The sequence below is a fragment of the Pseudophryne corroboree genome, chromosome 6 (genome assembly GCF_028390025.1).
Source record: "Pseudophryne corroboree isolate aPseCor3 chromosome 6, aPseCor3.hap2, whole genome shotgun sequence".
Taxonomy (NCBI): Eukaryota; Metazoa; Chordata; class Amphibia; order Anura; family Myobatrachidae; genus Pseudophryne; species Pseudophryne corroboree.
In genome coordinates, this window is record NC_086449.1 from 483,646,504 (window position 1) to 483,668,927 (window position 22,424).

The window sequence follows — 22,424 nt, forward strand, 5'->3', positions numbered from 1 at the left end:
CAAAAGGATTCTTATAGCGTATCCTTTCCCGCCAAAGGACAGAATACGGTGGGAATCCTACCCTAGGGTAGACAAGGCTTTGACACGCTTATCAAAAAAGATAGCGCTCCCATCCCAAGATACGGCTACCCTCAAGGATCCTGCTGACCGCAAGCAGGAGGTTACCTTGAAGTCCATTTACACACATTCTGGTACGTTACTCAGACCGGCAATTGCGTCTGCCTGGGTTTGTAGTGCTGTAGCAGCATGGACAGATTCCTTATCAGCGGATATTGAGACCCTTGATAAGGATACCATTTTATTGACCCTAGGGCATATTAAAGATGCTGTCTTATATATGAGGGATGCTCAAAGAGACATTAGTTTACTGGGTTCCATAATAAACGCTATGTCTATTTCTGCTAGGCGAGTCTTATGGACCCGACAGTGGACAGGTGATGCCGACTCAAAGAGGCATATGGAGTTTTTGCCTTACAAGGGTGAGGAATTGTTTGGAGAGGGCCTCTCGGACCTCGTCTCCACAGCTACGTCAGGTAAATCGAATTTTTTGCCTTCTATTCCCTCACAATGTAAGAAAGTGCCTCATTATCAAATGCAGTCCTTTCGTTCAAATAAAAGCAAAAGAGTACGTGGATCGTCCTTTCTTGCCAGAGGTAAGGGCAGAGGGAAAAAGCTGCACAACACAGCTAGTTCCCAGGAACAGAAGTCCTCCCCGGCCTCTGAAAAATCCACTGCATGACGCTGGGGTTCACTGAGGGAGTCCGCTCCAGTGGGGGCACGTCTTCGACTTTTCAGCCACTTCTGGGTTCACTCACAGGTGGATCCCTGGGCAATAGAATTTGTTTCCCAGGGATACAAGCTGGAATTTGAAGAGGGGCCTCCTCACCGGTTTTTCAAATCGGCGCTACTAACTTCTACCCTGGAAAGGGAGATAGTGATACATGCGATTCTCAAATTGTGTCTTCAACAAGTGGTGGTCGAGGTTCCCCTGCTTCAAATAGGGAAGGGGTACTACTCAACTCTGTTTGTGGCCCCGAAACCGGACGGTTCGGTCAGACCCATTTTGAATTTTAAATCCCTGAACCTTTACTTAAAACGGTTCAAATTCAAAATGGAATCGCTCAGAGCGGTCATCGCCAGCCTGGAAGGGGGGGATTTTATGGTATCTCTGGACATAAAGGATGCATACCTGCATGTTCCCATATATCCTCCTCATCAGGCGTACCTGAGACTTGCGGTACAGGATTGTCATTACCAATTTCAGACGTTGCCGTTTGGGCTTTCCACGGCCCCGAGAATTTTCACCAAGGTAATGGCGGAAATGAAGGTGCTCCTGCGCAAGCAGGGTGTCACAATTATCCCGTACTTGGACGATCTCCTCATAAAAGCGAGATCACGGGAGAAGTTGCTGAACAGCGTATCACTTTCACTGAAGGTGTTACAGCGACACGGCTGGATTCTCAATATTCCAAAGTCGCAGCTGAATCCTACGACTCGTCTGCCCTTCTTGGGCATGATTCTGGACACAGACCAGAAAAGGGTTTTTCTTCCGATAGAAAAAGCGCAGGAACTCATGACTCTAGTCAAGAACCTGTTGAAGCCAAAACAAGTGTCAGTGCATCATTGCACTCAAGTCCTGGGAAAAATGGTGGCGACGTACGAAGCCATTCCCTTCGGCAGGTTCCATGCAAGGACTTTCCAATGGGACCTATTGGACAAATGGTCCGGGTCACATCTGCAAATGCATCAGCGGATCACCCTGTCCCCCAGGTCCAGGGTATATCTCCTGTGGTGGCTGCAGAGTGCTCACCTTCTAGAGGGCCGCAGGTTTGGATTTCTGGATTCGATCCTGGTGAACACGGACGCGAGCCTCCGAGGTTGGGGAGCAGTCACACAGGGAAGAAATTTCCAAGGCCTTTGGTCAAGTCAAGAGACTTATCTTCACATCAACATCCTGGAACTAAGGGCCATATACAACGCCCTACGTCAAGCGGAGACCTTACTTCGCGACCGACCAGTTCTGATCCATTCAGACAACGTCAGTGCAGTAGCTCGTGTAAACCGCCAGGGCGGCACAAGGAGCAGAGTGGCGATGGTGGAAGCCACCAGAATTGTTCGCTGGGCGGAGAATCATGTAAGCGCACTGTCAGCAGTGTTCATTCTGGGAGTGGACAGCTGGGAAGCAGACTTCCTCAGCAGACACGACCTGCATCCGGGAGAGTGGGGACTTCATCAGGAAGTCTTCGTACAGATTGCAAGTCGGTGGGGACTGCCCCAAATAGACATGATGGTGTCCCGTCTCAACAAAAAGCTACAAAGGTATTGCGCCAGGTCAAAAGATCCTCAGGCGGTAGCTGTGGACGCCCTAGTGACACCGTGGGTGTTCCAGTCGGTCTATGTATTTCCTCTCATACCCAAGGTATTGAGAATAATAAGAAAAAGAGGAGTGAGATCAATACTCATTGTTCCGGATTGGCCACGAAGGACCTGGTATCCGGATCTGCAGGAAATGCTCACAGAAGATCCGTGGCCTCTTCCTCTAAGACATATATATATATATATATATATATAAATAAATACAAAAAAATGTCTTCCACCCCGCGCTCAACCCACCAGCAGCAATATGGAGAAAGTCCCTGTTAGTGAACTTTCAAAGAATAACATAAACAAAAACAATAACCAATTGCGCTTGGTATAACTTTAAAACACTCAGATTTTAGTATTTCCAGTAGCTGTTCTTCCACGGTGTGGATTCTTATAACTGGTATCACCTGCAAGTATACCCTCACACCAGAGAACACACCCGAACAAAAAGACGGCCAGAATGGCCTAAATTAGATATGATACCAATTTGTTTTTATTAAAAAACATATAGAATTCCATAAATTCATATGAACATTTTTTTTACAGATAAAAGGTTCCATACATTCATATAAACATTCTTAAAAGAAAAACATCCAGATACAGTCAATAGGTTTTCTGTTCAAGCCTTTAAAGAACACCCTCACCCTTATAGGTGTATATTCTGTAGGGTGTATTAATGAACTAGATAAGAGACCGTAACGGATTCGACCCTACATATACATATACATTTACTAGTCCGGTGCAGTTTTATTGTCATACTAATAATTATCTGCATCGCTATTGTGACTGTGTGCCTTTCTCTGCTGTAAGATTTCACTTTCAGTGTTTCCCAGAGATCTATTACTATATTCTGTGCCCTAAGGGACTAGGGTGGTCATTCCGAGTTGGTCGCTCGGTAATTTTCTTCGCATCGCAGCGATTTTCCGCTAACTGCGCATGCGCATTGTTCGCACTGCAACTGCGCCAAGTAAATTTGCTATGCAGTTATGTATTTTACTCACGGCATTACGAGGTTTTTTCTTCGTTCTGGTGTTCGTAATGTGATTGACAGGAAGTGGGTGTTTCTGGGCGGAAACTGGCCGTTTTATGGGAGTGTTTGAAAAAACGCTACAGTTTCTGGGAAAAACGCGGTAGTGGCTGGAGAAACGGAGGAGTGTCTGGGCGAACGCTGGGTGTGTTTGTGACGTCAAATAAGGAACGACAAGCACTGAACTGATCGCACTGGTAGAGTAAGTCTCGAGTAAGTCTCTTGTTCGCTCGCAAGCTGCTTTTAGCAGCTTTGCACACGCTAAGCCGCCGCCTACTGGGAGTGAATCTTAGCTTATCAAAATCGCGAACGAAAGATTCGCAATATTGCGTAAAGACTTCTCTATTCAGAAACTGCACAGAGAAGTCTTTACGCAATATTGCGAATCTTTCGTTCGCGATTTTGATAAGCTAAGATTCACTCCCAGTAGGCGGCGGCTTAGCGTGTGCAAAGCTGCTAAAAGCAGCTTGCGAGCGAACAACTCGGAATGAGGGCCTAGGTGCGTCAGGGTAATTTATATAGTGCGTCACAGTATTTACCTATTACTTGTAATCTACTGAGTACTCAGTCACATAATACCGGATTTATTTGCAGGTGTTGTGTACTGGGGACTCTAACGGATTTATTCGCAGGTTTACACTCTGTCTGGCTTCATCGTACTAATTTGCTCTGTGTTGCATTTGTGTACAATGTCTAACAGAAAGGGTAGTAAATCTGTGGACGCTCCTGCATCCTGCAGAGCAGGCGCCAAGGATTTACCAGTAGGGGAAGCTGTGCATGATGGTCTGTGTACTGCGTGCCATACACCCCCTAGTCATTCCGCAGTTCCTGTAACCAATCAGGAGCCAACATGGGCTGCGTTCTCAAACCTACTAGGTACTCTGGTGGAATGCCTAACGCCCCCTATGGGACCACCTGTGTCATTACAGTCTTAAATTGTCCCTATGGTTAATCCGCCTTGAACGGACAATTTGTCTAATCAGTTACAACAGTTAACTCAAACTTTAGTTAGACAAAAATCTACCCCATGTCACACCCGTGTCTCTGGGTCATCTAAACAGGCTGCTTGCTCTTCTCAATCCACAAATCTCTCAGATGTTTAATCTGAAGAGGTGGGTACTGTCCTGTCAGACACTGAATCTGGTGTATCTGACGAGGGCTCTGAATTACAAATCGATGTTTCTGCTCTAGTGGTTGCTATCTAGTGGTCTGTACTGCTGGCGCCCAAAATGGCTGCCTCACCTTTTGCATGCTCCTGATCATCTCCATAAAACAGCTTAAATTCACCAGAATTGACCTATGAATATCATAAATATCCAAGGACTTACCTTTAACTTGTACTTCTCTATGCGTACATCTCATCAAAACCAGTGGATTGCATTCCTGTGCTGAGATACACATTGGATTGAATCCTCTGCATACCTCCACTGAGAAGTCCTTCAGTTTGGCAGCTACTGTACTCTGCATTGGACATCCCAGATAAGGTACTGTGGACTACAACCTATCTTTGGGTCCTTCCAGCCCCTCACTTAGACATCATCCACTTTTGCTCTCTGAGCAACAAATAACTGACTTCTTGCATTAATCAACTAATATGAGTATATTCAGGCTCTGAATTGCTGAAGGCTCACTGTTCATTGCAGATTGCAGGATCCATTCTCCAGGACACGTTATCACTACACCCACAAGAAATCTACTTCAAAGGCCTCCCACACTGAGACTTTTCACACCTACACAATAGAAATTGAATTCTAACACCTTTCCACAAGCCTGCCCTGTCCTGGAATAATTGACTAAATCAGCAACAGAAAAAGCAAAGTTATTTTATTTATCACTTGCTAATATACCCATTGGCTCAAAGAGCAGCAATAGGTTATAGCAACAACTCTGTTCATAAACCCATTATAATTTCTGGATCACATACCGAACTGGGGGGGGACCACAAAAAACAAAACTGCTTTCTCTCCCTCTGTCATTATCATATGCAGCTCATACTTATAGTAATCTGTCATTGATGACCCAATGTATACGTCCAACTTCATTCTTTCACTCCGCCCACAACGTTCCGCAGTTCCTATTACACCATCACAGGCTTCTATTCTCCAATCTTTTGGCATTTTAAAAAGAAAACACAGGCGCATTTTTGGGAAGCGAGCAGGCTGGAAATTTATTTTCCCCGGTAACCACCTAAGTCTTTTGCCTAGCTGCTCACCCCCAGATTCAAAGAACAATCAAATAGAAGTGATACCCAAAAGATGGCCCTGTGCTTGGAAGAACAGAACTGTCAACTCTCGCTTTGTGACCCCCATACCCAGAGCTCCTGCACTTAAGGCCCTCTGGTATGCCCAATCAGGTCAGTCCTTTGTAATGCCAGATCTATAAGAAACAAGACTGCAACAATTGCTGACCTTATTGAATCTACAGATCTAGCCTGTATTACAGAGACCTGGCTAGATGAAAATGCAGCACCTATATTGGAGGCAGCAGTCCCAACAAATTATGCTGTCATCCACAACCCTACACTGGACCGCAGGGGCGGCGGGGTGGCTATCTGCTTAAAAAAAAAACTTAAACTTAGGGTCCACCCTATTGAAATTACTCGCTCATTTGAGTGCATTTCTGCCAGGAGTTCGACAGGATTAGGTTTCAGAGTACTTCTCATTTACCGGCTCCCTGGAGATGGAAAGATATTTCTACAAGAAATTGCAGACACTGTTGCTGGCCTGGTTCTGGAACATCAAAGATGGCTCATCCTCAGGGATTTCAATGCATTGGTGGATGATGAGCTTTCACACCTTGGACAAGATCTCTTATGCCCAATGAATGGTCTGGGCTTCACACAGGTCAGTCCTTCTGCCACACATAAAAGTGGTCATACTCTTGATCTTGTCTTTCAGATTGGATTAGAAATCACTGACCTAAAAATAAACCCAGTCATCTGGTCAGACCACCACTCCCTTTGGTTCTCAGTTGCAACCCCTCAAATAAGATCTCTGCCCGTGGAGTTGACCAGGTATCGTTCAAGGAGGGGTATGACTCCCCAGGCTCTTGCAGCAAATCTGCTCTCTGCTATACTGGGTGCCTGTGAAGATCCCTGTTCCCAAGTCCGTTATTATAATAGGGATGTTATGTCTGCAATTAATATTATCGCCCCTGTGCATATAAGACCTCGTAAACCACAATGTCGAGCTCCCTGGTTTGACAACAATGTAAGTGAACTCAAGAAAAGGGGGTGTAGACTGGAAAGACGATGGAGGAAGACTAACCTAGTGGATGACAAAATAAAACTAATATAGCATAACGAAGAATAGCAATTGACAATCACCCGTAAGAAATCACAGTTCCTGTCAAATGATATCATGGCAGCAAACAATAGGCCAGCTCAACTTTTCTGCACAGTTGAGATGCTTTGCAAGCCAGCATGCTTGCAGACTGATGAAACCCTCTCCCAGGCAAGATGCAACGAGTTTGCAAACTTCTTTGCAGATAAAATATCCAACATCCGGGCTGGAATCTCCACAGTACCATCAAAGGAGTACCAAACTACAAAGCCTGCCAGTATAAGCTGTTCTGTATACCATTATTTTCTGTACTGTATTATGCTATGTATCTGTTAAGCGCCTTGAGTCCTATTTGAGAAAGAGCACTATATAAATAAAATTATTATTATTACGAAAATCCTACAAATCACTGATGAGAAATACACTACTGTCACTAACACAACTGACATGTTTAAACGGCAGAAGGTGGTTAAAAATCTATTGCCCCATTCTGACCATTTGGCAGACATCAGGCAGGAACCCTGGGCTAATCCAGGGAGAAAGTTCCCTCTCTCTAAACGGGCCTTGGCTCGCTGTCCTCTCCCTGCAGAGTTGTGTAATAAGTGTGGAAATTCACAGCCGATGGATTCTCATGTCACCCGCCTAGTGGTGTCATCCACTCTGCCTGTCACTACTGTCACTTTACTAAAAGAACCGACAGATAAGCATGTGGAGGCATGCCTGAAATCTAATTATTCCCTTACAGGTGCTGTACATAGACCCACTATTGCTGCCTCTTGGGCTGCTAAAGGTATCGAAGCATGGGTTCAGGCATTAGAGAAGGAGCTGCCTGAGGATATATCTGACAATGCCAGACAGTACCTGTCTCACATTACCACCGCTGCCTGTTACATACAGGAGGCGTCCTCTGAGGCGGGTGTGTTGCCAGCCAAGGCGTCAACTACGTCTGTCCTGCCTCGCAGTATTCTGTGGTTGAGGTCATGGAAGGTGGACCTGGACTCCAAAAAGACCTTGGAGGTACTCCCTTTTAAAGGGGACAGTTTATTTGGAGAAGACCTTAATAAAATTGTGTCTGAACATGCGGCGGCTAAGACTGTGTTCCTCCCAAATACTAATCCTTCTGCACAGAAGGCAATGGTACCACTTTTTGTTCCTTTCGGCCTCAAGTGAAAGCAAAAGGTCAGGCATACCCGAGATAAGCTCGTACTTCCAAAACCACTAAGCCCAAAACAAAGCAGTCCTGGGCAGCCTGTCAACCTGCTTCTAAACAAGACAAGCCTGCCGCATAACGGGGCGGACCTCCCCCTGGGGGACTCCAGGGTGGTAGGCTGACTTCTGCAGTTCACCCAGGTCTGGTTAAAGACCACTTCAGACTCATGAGTGCGAGAAGTTGTCTCTTAGGGGTACGCAGTCTCGTTCAAGAGACGTCCTCCTCGCCAGTTTTGCGCCACAATTATTTCATCGGATCCGTTAAAGGCGCAAGCTCTGCAGCAAGTGGTGAGTTCTCTCCTGGATACAGGAGTGGTAGTGCAGAGGCAGTGGTTACTACTCGACCCTGTTTCTAGTCCCGAAACCCAATGTGTCCTTTTGGCCTATTCTCAACCTAAAATCACTAAACAAGTTTGTGAGAGTGTCCAAGTTCCATATGGAAACTCTGCGCTCAATTGTACTGGCGAAGGAACCCGAAGACTTCATGGTATCCCTGTATATACAGGATGGATACCTGCATATTCTTGTTGGCAAGTCCCATGAGCAGTATCTGCGGTTTGCTATTGGCAATTTACACTATCAGTTCCAGGCTCTGCCATTTGGACTGGCTACGGCTCCTCGGATCTTCACCAAGGTTATGGCCGTAATGACTGCACATCTCCGTCGCCAGGGAGTCAGGATCCAGCCGTATCTGGATGACTTGCTGATCCTGGCAAACTCCCACGATTTCCTCATTAGTCATCTACAACTGACGGTAAGCTTCCTGCAAGCCCACGGGTGGCTCATCAATTGGAAGAAATCCTTGCTGGTCCCAGTTCAGAGCATGGTGCACCTGGGAGCACTCCTGGACACACACAGTCAAAGGGGTAAATTTACTAAGATGGGAGTTCTATTTAAGATGGGATGTTGCCCATAGCAACCAATCAGATTTTACTTCTCATTTATATAGCACCTTCTAGAAGTTAATACCTGGAATCTGATTGGTTGCTATGGGCAACATCCCATCTTAAATAGAACTCCCCTTTTAGTAAATATACCCCAACGTCTGTTCTTCACTCCAGAGAAAGTCCTGAAACTGCAAGACAAGATACTTCCTTTCCTGCAACAGTGTGTCGATACACTCGGTGATGCAAGTACTTGGCCTAATGGTGTCGACATTCGACATAGTGGAGTATGCTCAATTTTATTCCCGTCCTCTACAGAGGTCAATCCTTACCAAGTGGGACGGCCTACCTAATCAGATCAGGTCTCACATGATCGCTTTGACTCCAGAGGTTTGTCTGTCGCTGACCTGGTGGCAACAGGACCAGCAACTGACCAGGGGATGTCCCTTCTGGATCCCCGTTTGGGTCCTGTTGACAACAGATGCCAGTCTATGGGGATGGGGTGCGGTGTTAGCGCAACACTCTTTCCAGGGTCTTTGAACCCGGAAATAATCACTCCTTCCGATAAACATTATGGAGTTGCGGACGGTGTTCAATGCTTTAACTCTTGCCCTGCCTCTAATACAGAAAAGGCCTATTCAAGTAAGGTCAGACAATGCCACCACGGTGGCATACATAAATCATCAAGGTGGCACTCGAAGTCGCATGGCCATGATGGAAGTGTCAAAAATCCTCCGTTGGGTGGAACGCCATCTGCCAGCAATATTGACAGTGTTCATTCTGGGCATTCTAAACTGGAAAGCGGACTTCAGTCGTCAGGACGTGCATGCCGAAGAGTTGAGTCTTCATCCAGAAGTCTTTTAACTCCTAGTGGACATATGGGGCCTACCAGATGTAGACCTGATGGCGTCACAAAAATCACAAAGTTCCGGTCTTTGGATCAAGTACCAGGGATCCTCAATCAGCATTCGTGGACGCACTAGCCATTCCATGGAACTTTCGGCTGCCTTACGTGTTCCCTCCAGTGTCACCCCTGCCCAGGGTCTTGTGGAAGCTCAATCAAGAAGGAGGAATACTACTTCTAGTTGCTCCGGCGTGGCCCAGAAGGCATTGGTTCTCAGACCTGCAGGGTCTATCGACAGAGCATCCTCTTCTACTTCCTCAACAACCAGACCTCCTCGTACAGGGCCCTTGTCTCTACCCAGACCTGGCCAGACTGGCTTTTGCAGCGTGGCTCTTGAAGCTTCACTCCTGAGGGCCAAAGGATTCTCTGAGGTGGTCATCCAAACTATGCTGAAAGCCCGCAAACAGGCATCTGTCCAAATTTATTACAGAGTTTGGAATTCTTACTTCACCTGGTGTGCTGAAAAGAACTATGATGCGTACCAATTCAATAACATCCAGAATCCTGGCTTTCCTGCAACAAGGCCTGGACTTGTGTCTTCGTCTGGCCTCCCTCAAGGTTCACATATCTGCCTTGTCGGTGTGGTTTCAGAGAAAAATTGCATCTATACCTGACGTTCATACATTCACTCAGGGTTTGTTATGGATTCATCCTCCCTATGTCCCTCCTGTGGCTCCATGGGATCTGTCTATTGTCCTGAATGCCCTGCAAGAGACTCCATTTGAACCTCTTGAGTCAGTGAACCTTAAATGGCTCACAGCCAAGGCCCTGTTTCTACTGGCTATTGCCTCAGCTAGAAGGGTGTCTGACTTAGGCGCTTTGTCCTGTCGTCCACCCTTTCTGATCTTCCATCGTGACCGGGCTGTTTTGAGAACTCGCCCAGGTTACTTACCTAAAGTGGTGCCATCTTTCCACCTTAAACAAGAGATTCTGGTTCCAGCCTTTATCTCTTTTCACTTTTCCCCCCAAAGAGCGGTCTTTGGATGTGGTAAGGCCTCTCCGTATTTATGTGGAGAGAACTGCTTCTATCAGGAGGTCAGATACTCTGTTTGTACTATTTGGTTTCCACAAACCTGGCTGGCCTGCGAATAAGCAAACCTTGGCCAGATGGATTAGAATGGTGATTGCACAAGCTTATGCGCAGGCTGGACTCCCAGCTCCTGCTGCTATTAAAGCCCATTCTACTCGGTCTGTTGGACCTTCTTGGGCGGCCCGCCGTGTCGTGTCTACAGAACAATTATGCAAGGCGGCTACGTGGTCCTCTGTGAACACATTCATCGGGTTCTATGACTTTGATACTTCTGCCTCCCAGGATGCTTCCTTTGGACGCCGGGTTCTTCTAACTGCTAAGGCGCGTCCCCTTCCTTGAGGAACTGCTTTAGGACAACACCCAATGTTTTCCCTGTGGAACACAGTGTACCCCGCTGCAGAAAAGGAGAGTTATGGTAGACTTACCATTGGTAATTCTCTTTCTGTGAGGTACACTGGGTTCCACATTGCGCCCACCAACGCACCTAGCTTTTATGGGTTTGTATGGCATTAGCCGCTGGTTCCTTCTCCTTTCGTGGGAATGTGGTTCTATGTGACTAACATCTGCCTTCTCTCTTACCTGCTCCTACATTGGACTGGTTAATGAAACTGAGCCCAGAGTGCCTGGAGGCGTGGTTATAGAGGAGGCCCCACAATGCATCCTGGGACAGCCTAAAACTTTAGCCTGTTGGTGCCTCTCTGGATCAAGATCCACTCTACACCTGATGCTTTCTCTGTAGAACCCAGTGTACCTCACAGAAGGAGAGTTTACAATGCTAAGTCTACCATTTTGTGATTCTGTTTTAATGTTTTTTTTTCTTCTTCTTGAATTACTGTAGAGGTAGTAAACGTAATCTGCTTTTTTTGTACAAAAGGGAAATTATGCATTGCTTAAGTTGTATCAGAATTGTTCATTTTTGCAGTTCAAACAGTATATCTTATCTGTTATGTAAGAATTCAGAAGATTTATATACGATTACAAGTACAAGTATTTTTCACTTTGAGCAGGCTCTTCTCTTGAGTATCTGTGTAATGACAGTATTTTCTTACGGTGTTGTATAACGTATTACTTCTGTTCATATTATCACTAATGTAATCAAATATCGAAAATAGCTATAAAAAAACAAAAGACAAAAAATATTTACATCCTTGACATTTTATATTTTTATGGTATCCGAATGATAGGTAGACATGGTCTACATGCATATGGTCGACATGGTCAAAATGTGCAGGGCCGTCTTAACAGTAGTGTAGGCCCCTGGGCACAGCAATGCACTGGGGCCCCTACCCATCCTCCAGTGGTAGGGGTGGGAGGTGCTATCAGCAGCAGCTTTGATGTCCCGCTGGCAGTAAGGGGTGTTCTATCTTCCGCTCAGCATGTAGGACCTGGAGAAGTAATTTCTACTAATTACTCCTTTACTGCAAAGATGGGGCGGGAGGGAGAACACTAAACTGTAGAAGGGGGAATTGGGCTGAATGAAGGGGCCCTGGTACATGACTACCAGGGTGGTAGGGGGTGTTTAATACGTAGGGGAGGGGTGGATAGTGGAGTGGGCTTAATATTCATCATTTTCTGGTGGGAGTGCAGCTTGCTTGACTGCAGATATCTCAAATTCCTAGTTTAGATTTCGTAGCTTTGAATGGGATAAAAAAAAAAAAACTAGAGAGTCCCACCTTTCAGGAGGTTCTGGGAACCTGGGGATCAGAGTTCAGGAGCCAGAGCAATCCACCGACAAAAACATAAAACTTCATATTAAGTGTGCGGAGCTGGAGCAGGGACCAGTTGCTTAAGGCTGATATCTCTGATTCTGGGCATAATAGAGACAAACTGCCGGTGTCCACTGAAAGGGGAGAGTCCCAGCTTTTAGAGTATACCCTCAGAAAATCTCTAAGTCAGACAGAGCCTTTGATATCTGGCTGGGAAAAGCAATTAACAAGTTTGTATTGGGACCACTGCTTTGACATCAAATATCTCTGGTTTCCCTTGGCTGATTTTCAAAAATCTGGTACCCCTGGAAAGAGGGGACCCTCAACTGTCAGCCTAGGCCCGTTATACTTCTGGGGCCCTTGGGCAAGTGCCCATTGAGCCCATACGAAAAGACGGCCCTGAAAATGTGGACAGGTTCAAATGGTCACAATTGGTTGGGTATGCGGGACCATACCAACGGTATGTCGGCGGGGGGGGAGGGGGGGGCGAGCGCAACAAGCCCCTTGCGGGCTCGCCACAGGTTCTATTCCCACTCTATGGGTGTCGTGGACACCCACGAGTGGGAATAGTCCCTGCTAGTCGTCATGCCAACTGTCGGGATGTAGGTAGAGATATTGTGACCGGTGGTCTACTGAGCGCCGGTCACATAACTACGTCCCATCACAATAGTCAGAATTTCCTTAGATAGGTGCACAGATAATACCAGAAGTGCTGCTAAAAGAAGTGCATAAGAGTATATATCCCATAAATACTCAGAATGATACAGTAAAGAAGTTTGAATGCACAAAATGAAAGCGCTCTTCAAGTGACCACATTTAAAACAATAGAAATATTATTCACCACTTGCTTCAATGCTTGATATGATCGCCACGGGGTTGTTGGTTTTTTTTATTTAAAAAAAGATAAATCTACTTTTTCATACTTTACCATCCACTTGGACTACAACTGGGAAAGGTCACCTGTTCAGATATCAATGTTAGCGGAGTGAGGCACCGTGTTAAAAGCATGACGAGTGAAGCAGTACACTAATTGGTGTTCCATATGCTGCAAGCTAAAATTTGTCCCCAAAAAACAACATGAAAAACTCATGTCATCCTTTTCACGTGTGGACTTTTTTCATATGCCAACATTGTGCGTGTCTACCTTGATGCTGTTGACCTATTATGCCATAACCATGGTATATTTGTTGAAAAGAAGATGGAGTTGTTTTCTTAACTGCAAATAAAAACAGGTAATAATTGATTACATAAGTAGTCATTAGTTTTGCTATGTTACGTGTAACTAAAGCCTATTACAGTCCGTTATAAAGAGAGTGGTAGGTAGGACATAGAGCTGGTGTAAAGTGCAGCCATCACTAACTGCAGTACACATACCACATTAAGGGGTACATTTACTAAGCAGTGATAAGAGCGGAGAAGTGACCTAGTGGAGAAGTGCCCATGGCAACCAATCAGCACTGAAGTAACATCTATAATTTGCATACTATCAAATTATACAGAGCTGCTGATTGGTTGATGGGGAAACTTCTCCACTGGCTCACTTCTCCGCTCTTATCACTGATTAGTAAATGTACCCCTCAAAATGATTCAAAAGTACCAACCAGGTATTTATTATAAAATGTAAAAGATTTTATAATATTATTGGCAGAGTGTCATAGTCACATCCATTCTAAACAAATTTAGATAATATGGGACTGTGATTTTTTTTCTGGAACAGACACTGTTCCAAAACTGGTAATTTATGGAAGAAGCGGAATAGTTAGGCAAACCACCAAGAATTATCTACAAGTCATCTAAAACAATGATGGGGTAAGCAAGCACAGAGACAAAATAGCCTCGGCACTACAGTATGCACTTCAAGGAGCATTGGAATAAAAAAAGAAGGATATTCTTAAACTGTATTCACATATGTTTTGGTGAATAGAGAACTTGTTAACCACTTAACTGGCTAATATTTTTTTCCAAAAAACACTCAGAAATTATAATTCATTTTTTCTTATGATTTAATTAGGTCAAGAACTTCTATTTAAATGTATCTAACACAATTTTTTTTTTGTTGTAAACACAGTATACCATAAAAATAGCAATTTGCATGGTATACTGTAGTAATGGCCATCGACTGCTGTACCATCGATGGATGATGGTTTTAAACAATCATTAGAAAACATTGAGGGTTAAGTCAACAATGGCTGGGTTCTGCCATGGGGTTGGATACGGTATCCCGGCTGACGGGATGCCTGCTGTCAGGATCCCAACAGAGGCATCCCTTCCAGCCATAATACCGGCAGCAAGCACAGCGAGTCCCCTCGCGGGCTCACTGCGCTCGCCACAATTCTGACCTTTGCTCTCCACTGGTTCTATGTTATATATATATATCCCGTTGTGACCGGCTCTCCTATTAGAATATACATTACTGCGCCGGGTGCCTCCACTATAAAGTAGCATAGAGGGTCTGTAGTTGCGGCACTGCTGGTGGCTAATATATATATATATACACACACACAGTATATGTGTAATAAAAATTGATCAATTATTGATAATCTATGTTAGCTGAGGGAAAGAGGCGCTGCTATGCATATATATTGCTTCTAATGCAGTGCAGTGGTCAGTTATACACAGTGGGAGCAGCACTGGCTTTCCCCAGATGCTGCTCCTCTCTGCAGCCACTGGGACATTCACAGTGGGTGGCAGTCAGCTCTGGATGTCCCTGCAGCTGCTTGGTGGAGTATGCTGCAGGCTGCCCGATCACTGGCCACAGTGATTGGAACAGAGTTGGGAGAGGATCCGAGGGTACAGAGGGGCCAAGAGGACCCTCAGAGATTGGTGACGGCTGGAAGACTATCTTCCAGCTGTTGCATAGTGGGTATTTCTGACTGTTCGTATCATTTCAGGGAAATCCCAGCCTTACAGATGCGACCACGCCAAGCAATTTGTTAAAACATAAGGGAAATTGGGTGCCTGGTTTTAATTATTTTGGTGGGAATTCAATAACCAAAATATACCTCACAAGTATAATAAAATATGATTTTATTACTCATGGCATTCATGCATTTTTATACCAATATAATGTAAGTGTACATCAATTGCTTCTGAATTGATATAATGTACACCTGTACTGTAATTATATGTAAAATGTTTTTTTTTATTTTAGTGAAAGGTTCTTTGTAAGACTGAACAGAAACGGTTTGCCAAAATCTCCAGAGAAGACTGAAAGATACAGTTCTCTCTTTGTTGTAAGTATTACATCTACAGTATGATGCACTGATGTGTGGTAGTACATTCTAGCCAGTTCACATAAAACATATATGACATTGTTGTAGAAGCGAAGTATTCTGTTGCCTCCAGTGTCAGACACATGTGCTTCTTTAGCTAGTTTCATGGCCATAAATCATCTTATTAGGGCCAGTTGAGCGCTCATTTTTGGATATCTTAACACAGCCTAATACTCAGTATGGCCAAAACAAAGCTCTTCTCCTTTCCAACTGTAAGAATTGCATACTCCTCCTTTATGCCCCTTAACAACTTCACACATACTTCTCAGTAACCATGCCTGCTTTTTCTCTTACGTCCTAGAGCAGGGGTGGCCAACCAGTCAGAGACAAAGAGCCAACAAATCTTGTTAGGTATGTCAAAGAGCCGACATCAAGCCGAAGGCGCGTGTGCAAAAATGGGGTGTGACCTTGTGCCTGCTAGGCCACAACCCTGGTATAAAATACAATGAAAATGCCAGATACACACAAAATACATTTTAAAGCCAGAATCAACATAAAATACATTGAAAAAGACCCTTCCACATAAAATAATTAAAAAATCCAGATCCACATAAAATACATTGAAAAAGCCATATTCACGTAAAACACTTCAGCTCCTCCATGTGTCACTCCAGCCAGCACCCTCCTGTGTCACTCCAGCCAGTACCCTCCTGTGTCACTCCAGCCAGCCAGTACCCTCCTGTGTCACTCCAGCCAGTCAGCACCCTCCTGTGTCACTCCAGCCAGCCAGCACCCTCCTGTGTCACTCCAGCCAGCACCCTCATGTGTTACTCCTGCCAGCACCCTCCTGTGTCACATACCACCCAACATGACCCTCTCCAGGAGGGACAGAATGCTCTGGTTCTGGACTTCCCTCTTAATTTATGATTGCCATCACCTGTGCTGAAACACCTTTCTTATCCACTAACCTGTTCAAAACAAGTGCCGGCAATCTTACATGAAGAGAAAAATCCAAAAGCAGAGCATTGTGTCCCTCCTGGAGAGGGTCATGTTGGGAGGTCTGGTGTCACTCCAGCCAGCTCCCCCATTATGTCTCTCCTACCAGGATCCTTCTGTGTCACTCCAGCCAGCTCCCCCATTATGTCTCTCCTACCAGGATCCTTCTGTGTCACTCCAGCCAGCTCCCCCATTATGTCTCTCCTACCAGGATCCTTCTGTGTCACTCCAGCCAGCTCCCCCTTGTGTCACTCCAGCCCCCCCTCATATGTCACTACACAGCCCAGTATCTGGCTCCCTCAGTTTTCAGTTGATGTAGTGCTGCTGTGTGTCTGGTTGGAGTGCACCGGTTTCCAGGATCTGTTGTGATAAGGTGACTGAGTGTCGGGAGCCACATTTGAATATAGAAAGAGCCGCATGCGGCTCAAGAGCCACAGGTTGGCCACGGCTGTCCTAGAGGATGCTGGGGTCCACATTAGTACCATGGGGTGTAGAAGGGTCCACTAGGAGCCATGGGCACTTTAAGAGATTAATAGTGTGGGCTGGCTCCTCCCTCTATGCCCCTCCTACCAGACTCAGTTTAGAAAATGTACACGGAGGAGCCGGTCACAGCTAGGGGAGCTCTTAGGAGTTTTCTTAGTTTTTTGTTTTATTAGAGCATTAGGTTACAGGAAGGCTGCTGGCAACAGCCTTCCTGCTTCGTGGGACTTAGGGTGGGAGTAGGAACCAACTCTTGAAGTTAATGGTTCTCTATCTCCGCTGACAGGACACTGAGCTCCTGAGGGTGATGATCGCAAGCCCACGAGGTGACCGCTCACTCCCGCAGCACAGCCGCCACCCCCTAACAGAGCCAGAAGATAGAAGAGTAGTGACTACAGCACTGGATAGCGGGTCGCCGGCGGGTATGGCGGCAAAAGTGTGGGAACGCAGACAGGGGGGGGGAGTGTATTGTTAGTACTAATTAACCTATTAAGGTTGGTTAGTCAGCGCCGGGCTTTTATCATAATAACTGTCCACAGGGGCACTGGGTGGCTGGCTCCTTAGACTCTGTGACTCTCTGAAGGTACTCTGGGGGAAACTGTATCTAACATTTTCCTGTGTGTGTGTGTGTGTGTGTGTGTGTGTGTGTGTGTGTGTATCCCCCATTACCATGTCTAAGGACTCTGTGTCCTGTGCTGCAGAGTGTTTATCTTCTCCTGAGGAGTCTATTCCATGTACTCAGGACTGCAATATACTGTCTCAGCCTTCGGAATCCGAACCCCCATGGGTGGATGCTTTAAAGGGAATGATATCCCAAATTTCTTCAAGGACATCACATACAGAGAAAGAGACGCAGTTTTTGATCAAATCTGTGGAGGGGTTGCAATATTTGGCCCCCACTACTTCATCAAAAACCCCACCTACATACCCACAAAAGCATACACTTGCCCAGATAATGCAAGCTGACACTGATGCCGACTCTGATACAGGGGACGGTGATAGGTGTTATGCACACCAGTGCCTGCAGGAATGTACTGGTGTCAGAACTGTTATGCACTCCAGTGCCTGCAGGAATGTACTGGTGTTTGAACTGTTATGCACACCAATGCCTGCAGGAATGTACTGGTGTCTGAACGGATAGGTATGCAAAGCAAATGAACTCACAGACAGACACAGAAGGTGATAGGGTAACAAAATACACACAAAGTGAACAGGGAAGCCCAGAGGCTAAGGAACTGGGTGTCTCCCTAGTATTAGTAATGCTCAGATGGGAAAAGCAAGATGTGTTTTAATACGTAGAGAACCCGAAATGCTGTTGCTAAGGGCAACAGCAAAACCCTAAAGGGTTACCAACGGGTGTGGCAGTAAACTCCTTGGTCAGAGATGGAATGATAGACACAAGGAGAGTCTCCACAATCCTAATTCTCACTTGCAGTGCACAGGTTCAGCTTACTGCCACTAAACTGACACCTGACACCTTGCACAGTGAGACAGGATTTAGGCAGGCAAGTCTTAGAATACAGCCGCAAACTTGCTAAGTTCACAGAGTAGTAAAAGAACCCCAGCAAGCTAAACGACTGACTCCAGTCTTACTGCTAGGTCTGGATTGGCAGAGTGTAGTACCAAATCCCCAGGCCTATTTGCAGTAAGCAACAACAAATACAAAGCTACACAGTACTGGCTAACTTTCAGGAACTGACTAACCAACAAAGATTCAGCAGCATCTGCTTAACCTGAGAAGAGGCCTTATAAAGCAGGTGCTGTCCACGCCCCACTCAGACCTCACAGACTGTGGGCACAAAAACCAGCACCGGATCCCCTGCCGTGCACAGAGCCTGTAACCACTGCACAGCAAAAGACCCGAACCGGAGTATCAGCTGCGCTCAGGTTACTCCGCTAGCACTTGTCTCCCGGTTGCCATGACGACGTGGCAGCACAGGGCAGGAAACCCTAACAATAGGGATGGGGGGGATGCATCCCTTGCTAAAAGGGTGCAAATAATGATTGAAGCCATTAGGGATGTTTTACACATTACTGAGAACGTACCTGAACAGGTGGAGGAATATTATTTTACAGAAAGTAAGAAATCCTAGCTTACCTTTCCGGCTTCCAAGGAGCTAAACTTTGTTTGAAAAATCCTGGGAAAACCCCGAGAAATAAATTCCAGATCCCAAAAAGGGTTCTTATTGCTTTCCTTTTTCCTGAAGAGGATAGAAAAAAGTGGGAAAACACCCCTATAGTTGACGCTTCTGTAGGGTGTCAAAAAAAAGGTGGTTTTACCTGTTCCTGATTCAAACGTTTTGAAAGAGCCGGGTGACCGTAAAATTGAGACTACACTCAAATCACTATACACAGCTACTGGCGTAGCTTTAAGGCCCACTATTGCTTGTGCGTGGATTTCTAAAGCCATAGTGAAGTGGTCAGGGACATTGCTAGAGGACTTAGATACTATGGATAGGCATGACATAAATTTGTTCTTACGTCACATACAGGATTCTGCGGAGTTCATGGTGGAGGCCATGAAGGACCTTGGCATGCAGAATGCACAGGCTACTTCTCTGGCGGTCTCGGCGCGCAGAGGACTGCGGATGCAGAATCCAAGAGAAGTGTTGAGAACCTACCCTTCACAGGTCAGGCTCTGTTTGGGAATGCATTGGATGTGTGTATATCCACGGCAACTGCAGGTAAGTCAACCTTTCTTCCCTCAGGAGCACCACCAGATAGGAAATCTTATCCTTCACCTACACTGCAGTCCTTTCGGACAGCAAAATTAAAAAAATCCAAACCCCCTTCCACCTTCTTTAGAGGAGATTGGGGAAAGTCCAGAAAACCTGCACCATCAGGTTCCCAAGAACAGAAACCAGGTTCTGTTTCTTCAAAATCGTCAGCATGACGGTGGACCTCCCAGCCTAGTGGTCGGGCAGGCGGGAGCGAGACTAAAAGCTTTCAGTCAGGTTTGGGCGTCATCATGCCTAGACTGCTGGGTAAAAGATATCTTTGCCCAGGGATACAGGCTGGAGTTTCAAGAACTCCCACCTCACAGATTCTTCAAATCAGGCTTCCCAGTTTCGCTGACAGAAAGTGCCATCCTACTGGAAGCCATTCAAAAATTGGTTCAAACAAATGTCATTGTTCCAGTTCCACTTCACCTGCAACACAAGGGTTATTACTCAAGCTTGTTTGTGGTACTGAAATGGACGGTTTGGTAAGGCCAATATTAAACCTAAAGTCATTGAACCCCTACTTGAGGGAATTCAAAGTCAAGATGGAGCCTCTGAGAGCGGTGATCTCAGGTCTGGAGGAGGGGGAATTCCTAGTATCCCTGGATATGAAGGATGCATACCTTCACATTCTGATCTGGCCGCCTCACCAGGCTTATCTCAGATTTGCGCTGCTGGACTGTCACTATCCATTCCAGGCACTGCCATTTGGCCTCTCCACAGCAGCGAGGGTGTTCATCAAGGTCATGGCGGAGATGATGCTACTCCTCCGCAGACAGGGTGTGAACATAATTCCATATCTGGACGATCTGCTGATAAAATCATCTTCCAAGGAGAAGATGTTGCAGAATATTGCTATCTCAACTCGACTACTTCAGGATTATGGGTGAATCCTCAATCTTCCAAAGTCACATTTGGAGCCAACAAAGAGACTGCCCCTCCTGGGGATGATCGTCGACACGGAAGTGTAGAAGGTGTTTCCACCGGTGGAGAAAGAGTTGGTGATCCAATCAATGGCCTGGGAGCTCCTGAAGCCAGCCAGTTCGTCAGTGCATTCGCCTTCTGGGAAAGATGGTTGCCTCCTATGAGGCTCTTCAGTACGGAAGATTCCATGTGAGTTACTTATAACTGGATCTCCTAGACAAATGGTCGGGATCCCACCTTCACATGCACCAGCGGATACGCCTGTCGCCGAAAGCCAGAATTTTTTCTCCTCTGGTGGCTCCAATCTTCTCACCTACTCGACGGCCACAGGTTTGGGATTTAGAACTGGATCCTTCTAACCACGGATGCAAGTCTCAGAGGTTGGGGAGCTGTCACCCAAGGGGAATACTTCCAAGGAAGGTGGTCCATTCTTGAATCTCTCCTTCCAATAAACATTCTGGAACTAAGGGCCATTTACAACGGCCTTCTACAAGCAGCACATCTTCTGCAAAGATGGTCACTCTGTGGACGTACCAGTCAGTGTATGTGTTCCCTCCACTACCGCTCATCCCAAGGATTCTCAAGCACCTAAAAAGAACAAGCGTTCAGGCGATCCTCATTGCTCCGGACTGGCCAAGACCGGCTTGGTACACCGATCTCCTGGAATTACTGCTGGAGGATCCTAGGCCTCTTCCTCTTCGCGAGGACCTTCTCTTACAGGGGCCGTTCGCCTATCAAGACTTACCGCGGCTACGTTTGACGGCATGAAGGTTGAACGCCAGATCTTAGCTCGGAAAGGCATTCTGAAAAAGGTCATTTCTACCCTGATACAGGCTAGGAAGGGAGTAACGTCAAAACATTACCATCGGATTTGGAAAAAGTATGTGTCTTTGTGTGAATCCAAGAAGTTCCCTGCAGTGGAGTTTCAACTGGGACGGTTTCTCCTCTTTCTGCAAGCAGGTGTGGACGTAGGCCTACACTTGGGCTCCATAAAGGTCCAGATTTCGGCCTAGTCCATTTTCTTCCAGAAACAATTGGCGGCTCTTCCTGAGGTTCAGACATTCTTGAAAGGGGTTCTGCATATTCAACCACCCTTTGTGCCTCCTACAGCAACTTGGCATCTTAATGTGGTGCTGCAGTTCCTGCAATCGGATTGGTTCGAACCTTTACAGGACGTGGACGTCAAGTTTCTTACTTGGACAGCGGTCACACTGTTGGCATTGGTATCTGCTCGACATGTGTTGGAATTGGGGGCATTGTCCTGCAAGAGCCCCTATTTGATTTTCCATGAGAATAGAGCTGAGCTCAGAACGCGTCAGCAATTTCTTCCAAAGGTTGTGTCAGCCTTTCATAATAATCAACCTTTTGTGGTTACAGTGGCTACTGACTCCTCAATTACCTCAAAGTCCTTGGATGTTGTGAGGGCTTTGAGAATATATGTGAAGAGAACTTCTCGTCACAGATGTCGTACGCTCTATTTGTTCTTTATTATCCCATCAAGATTGGGTGTCCTGCTTCTAAGCAGACCATTTCTCGCTGGATCAGGTTCACCATCCAACACGCTTATTCTACGGCCGAATTGCCGTGTCCAAAATCTGTTAAGGCCCACTCTACTCGTAAAGTGGGTTCTTCCTGGGCGGCTGCCCGGGGTGTCTCGGCTCTTCAGCTTTGCTGAGCAGCTACTTGG

General features: G+C 46.0%; 1 protein-coding gene across 2 annotated transcripts in view; it reads left to right on the forward strand.

Moving 5' to 3' along the window:
- The window catches only part of DOCK4 (dedicator of cytokinesis 4), an 803,151-nt gene that overhangs the window by 332,525 nt on the left and 448,202 nt on the right, over window positions 1–22,424 (forward strand). For both annotated transcript variants that reach the window (XM_063927278.1, XM_063927279.1), the window contains exon 9: window positions 15,557–15,638. In XM_063927278.1, the coding sequence (XP_063783348.1) occupies window positions 15,557–15,638 (82 nt within the window). The remainder of the gene's footprint in view (window positions 1–15,556; window positions 15,639–22,424) is intronic.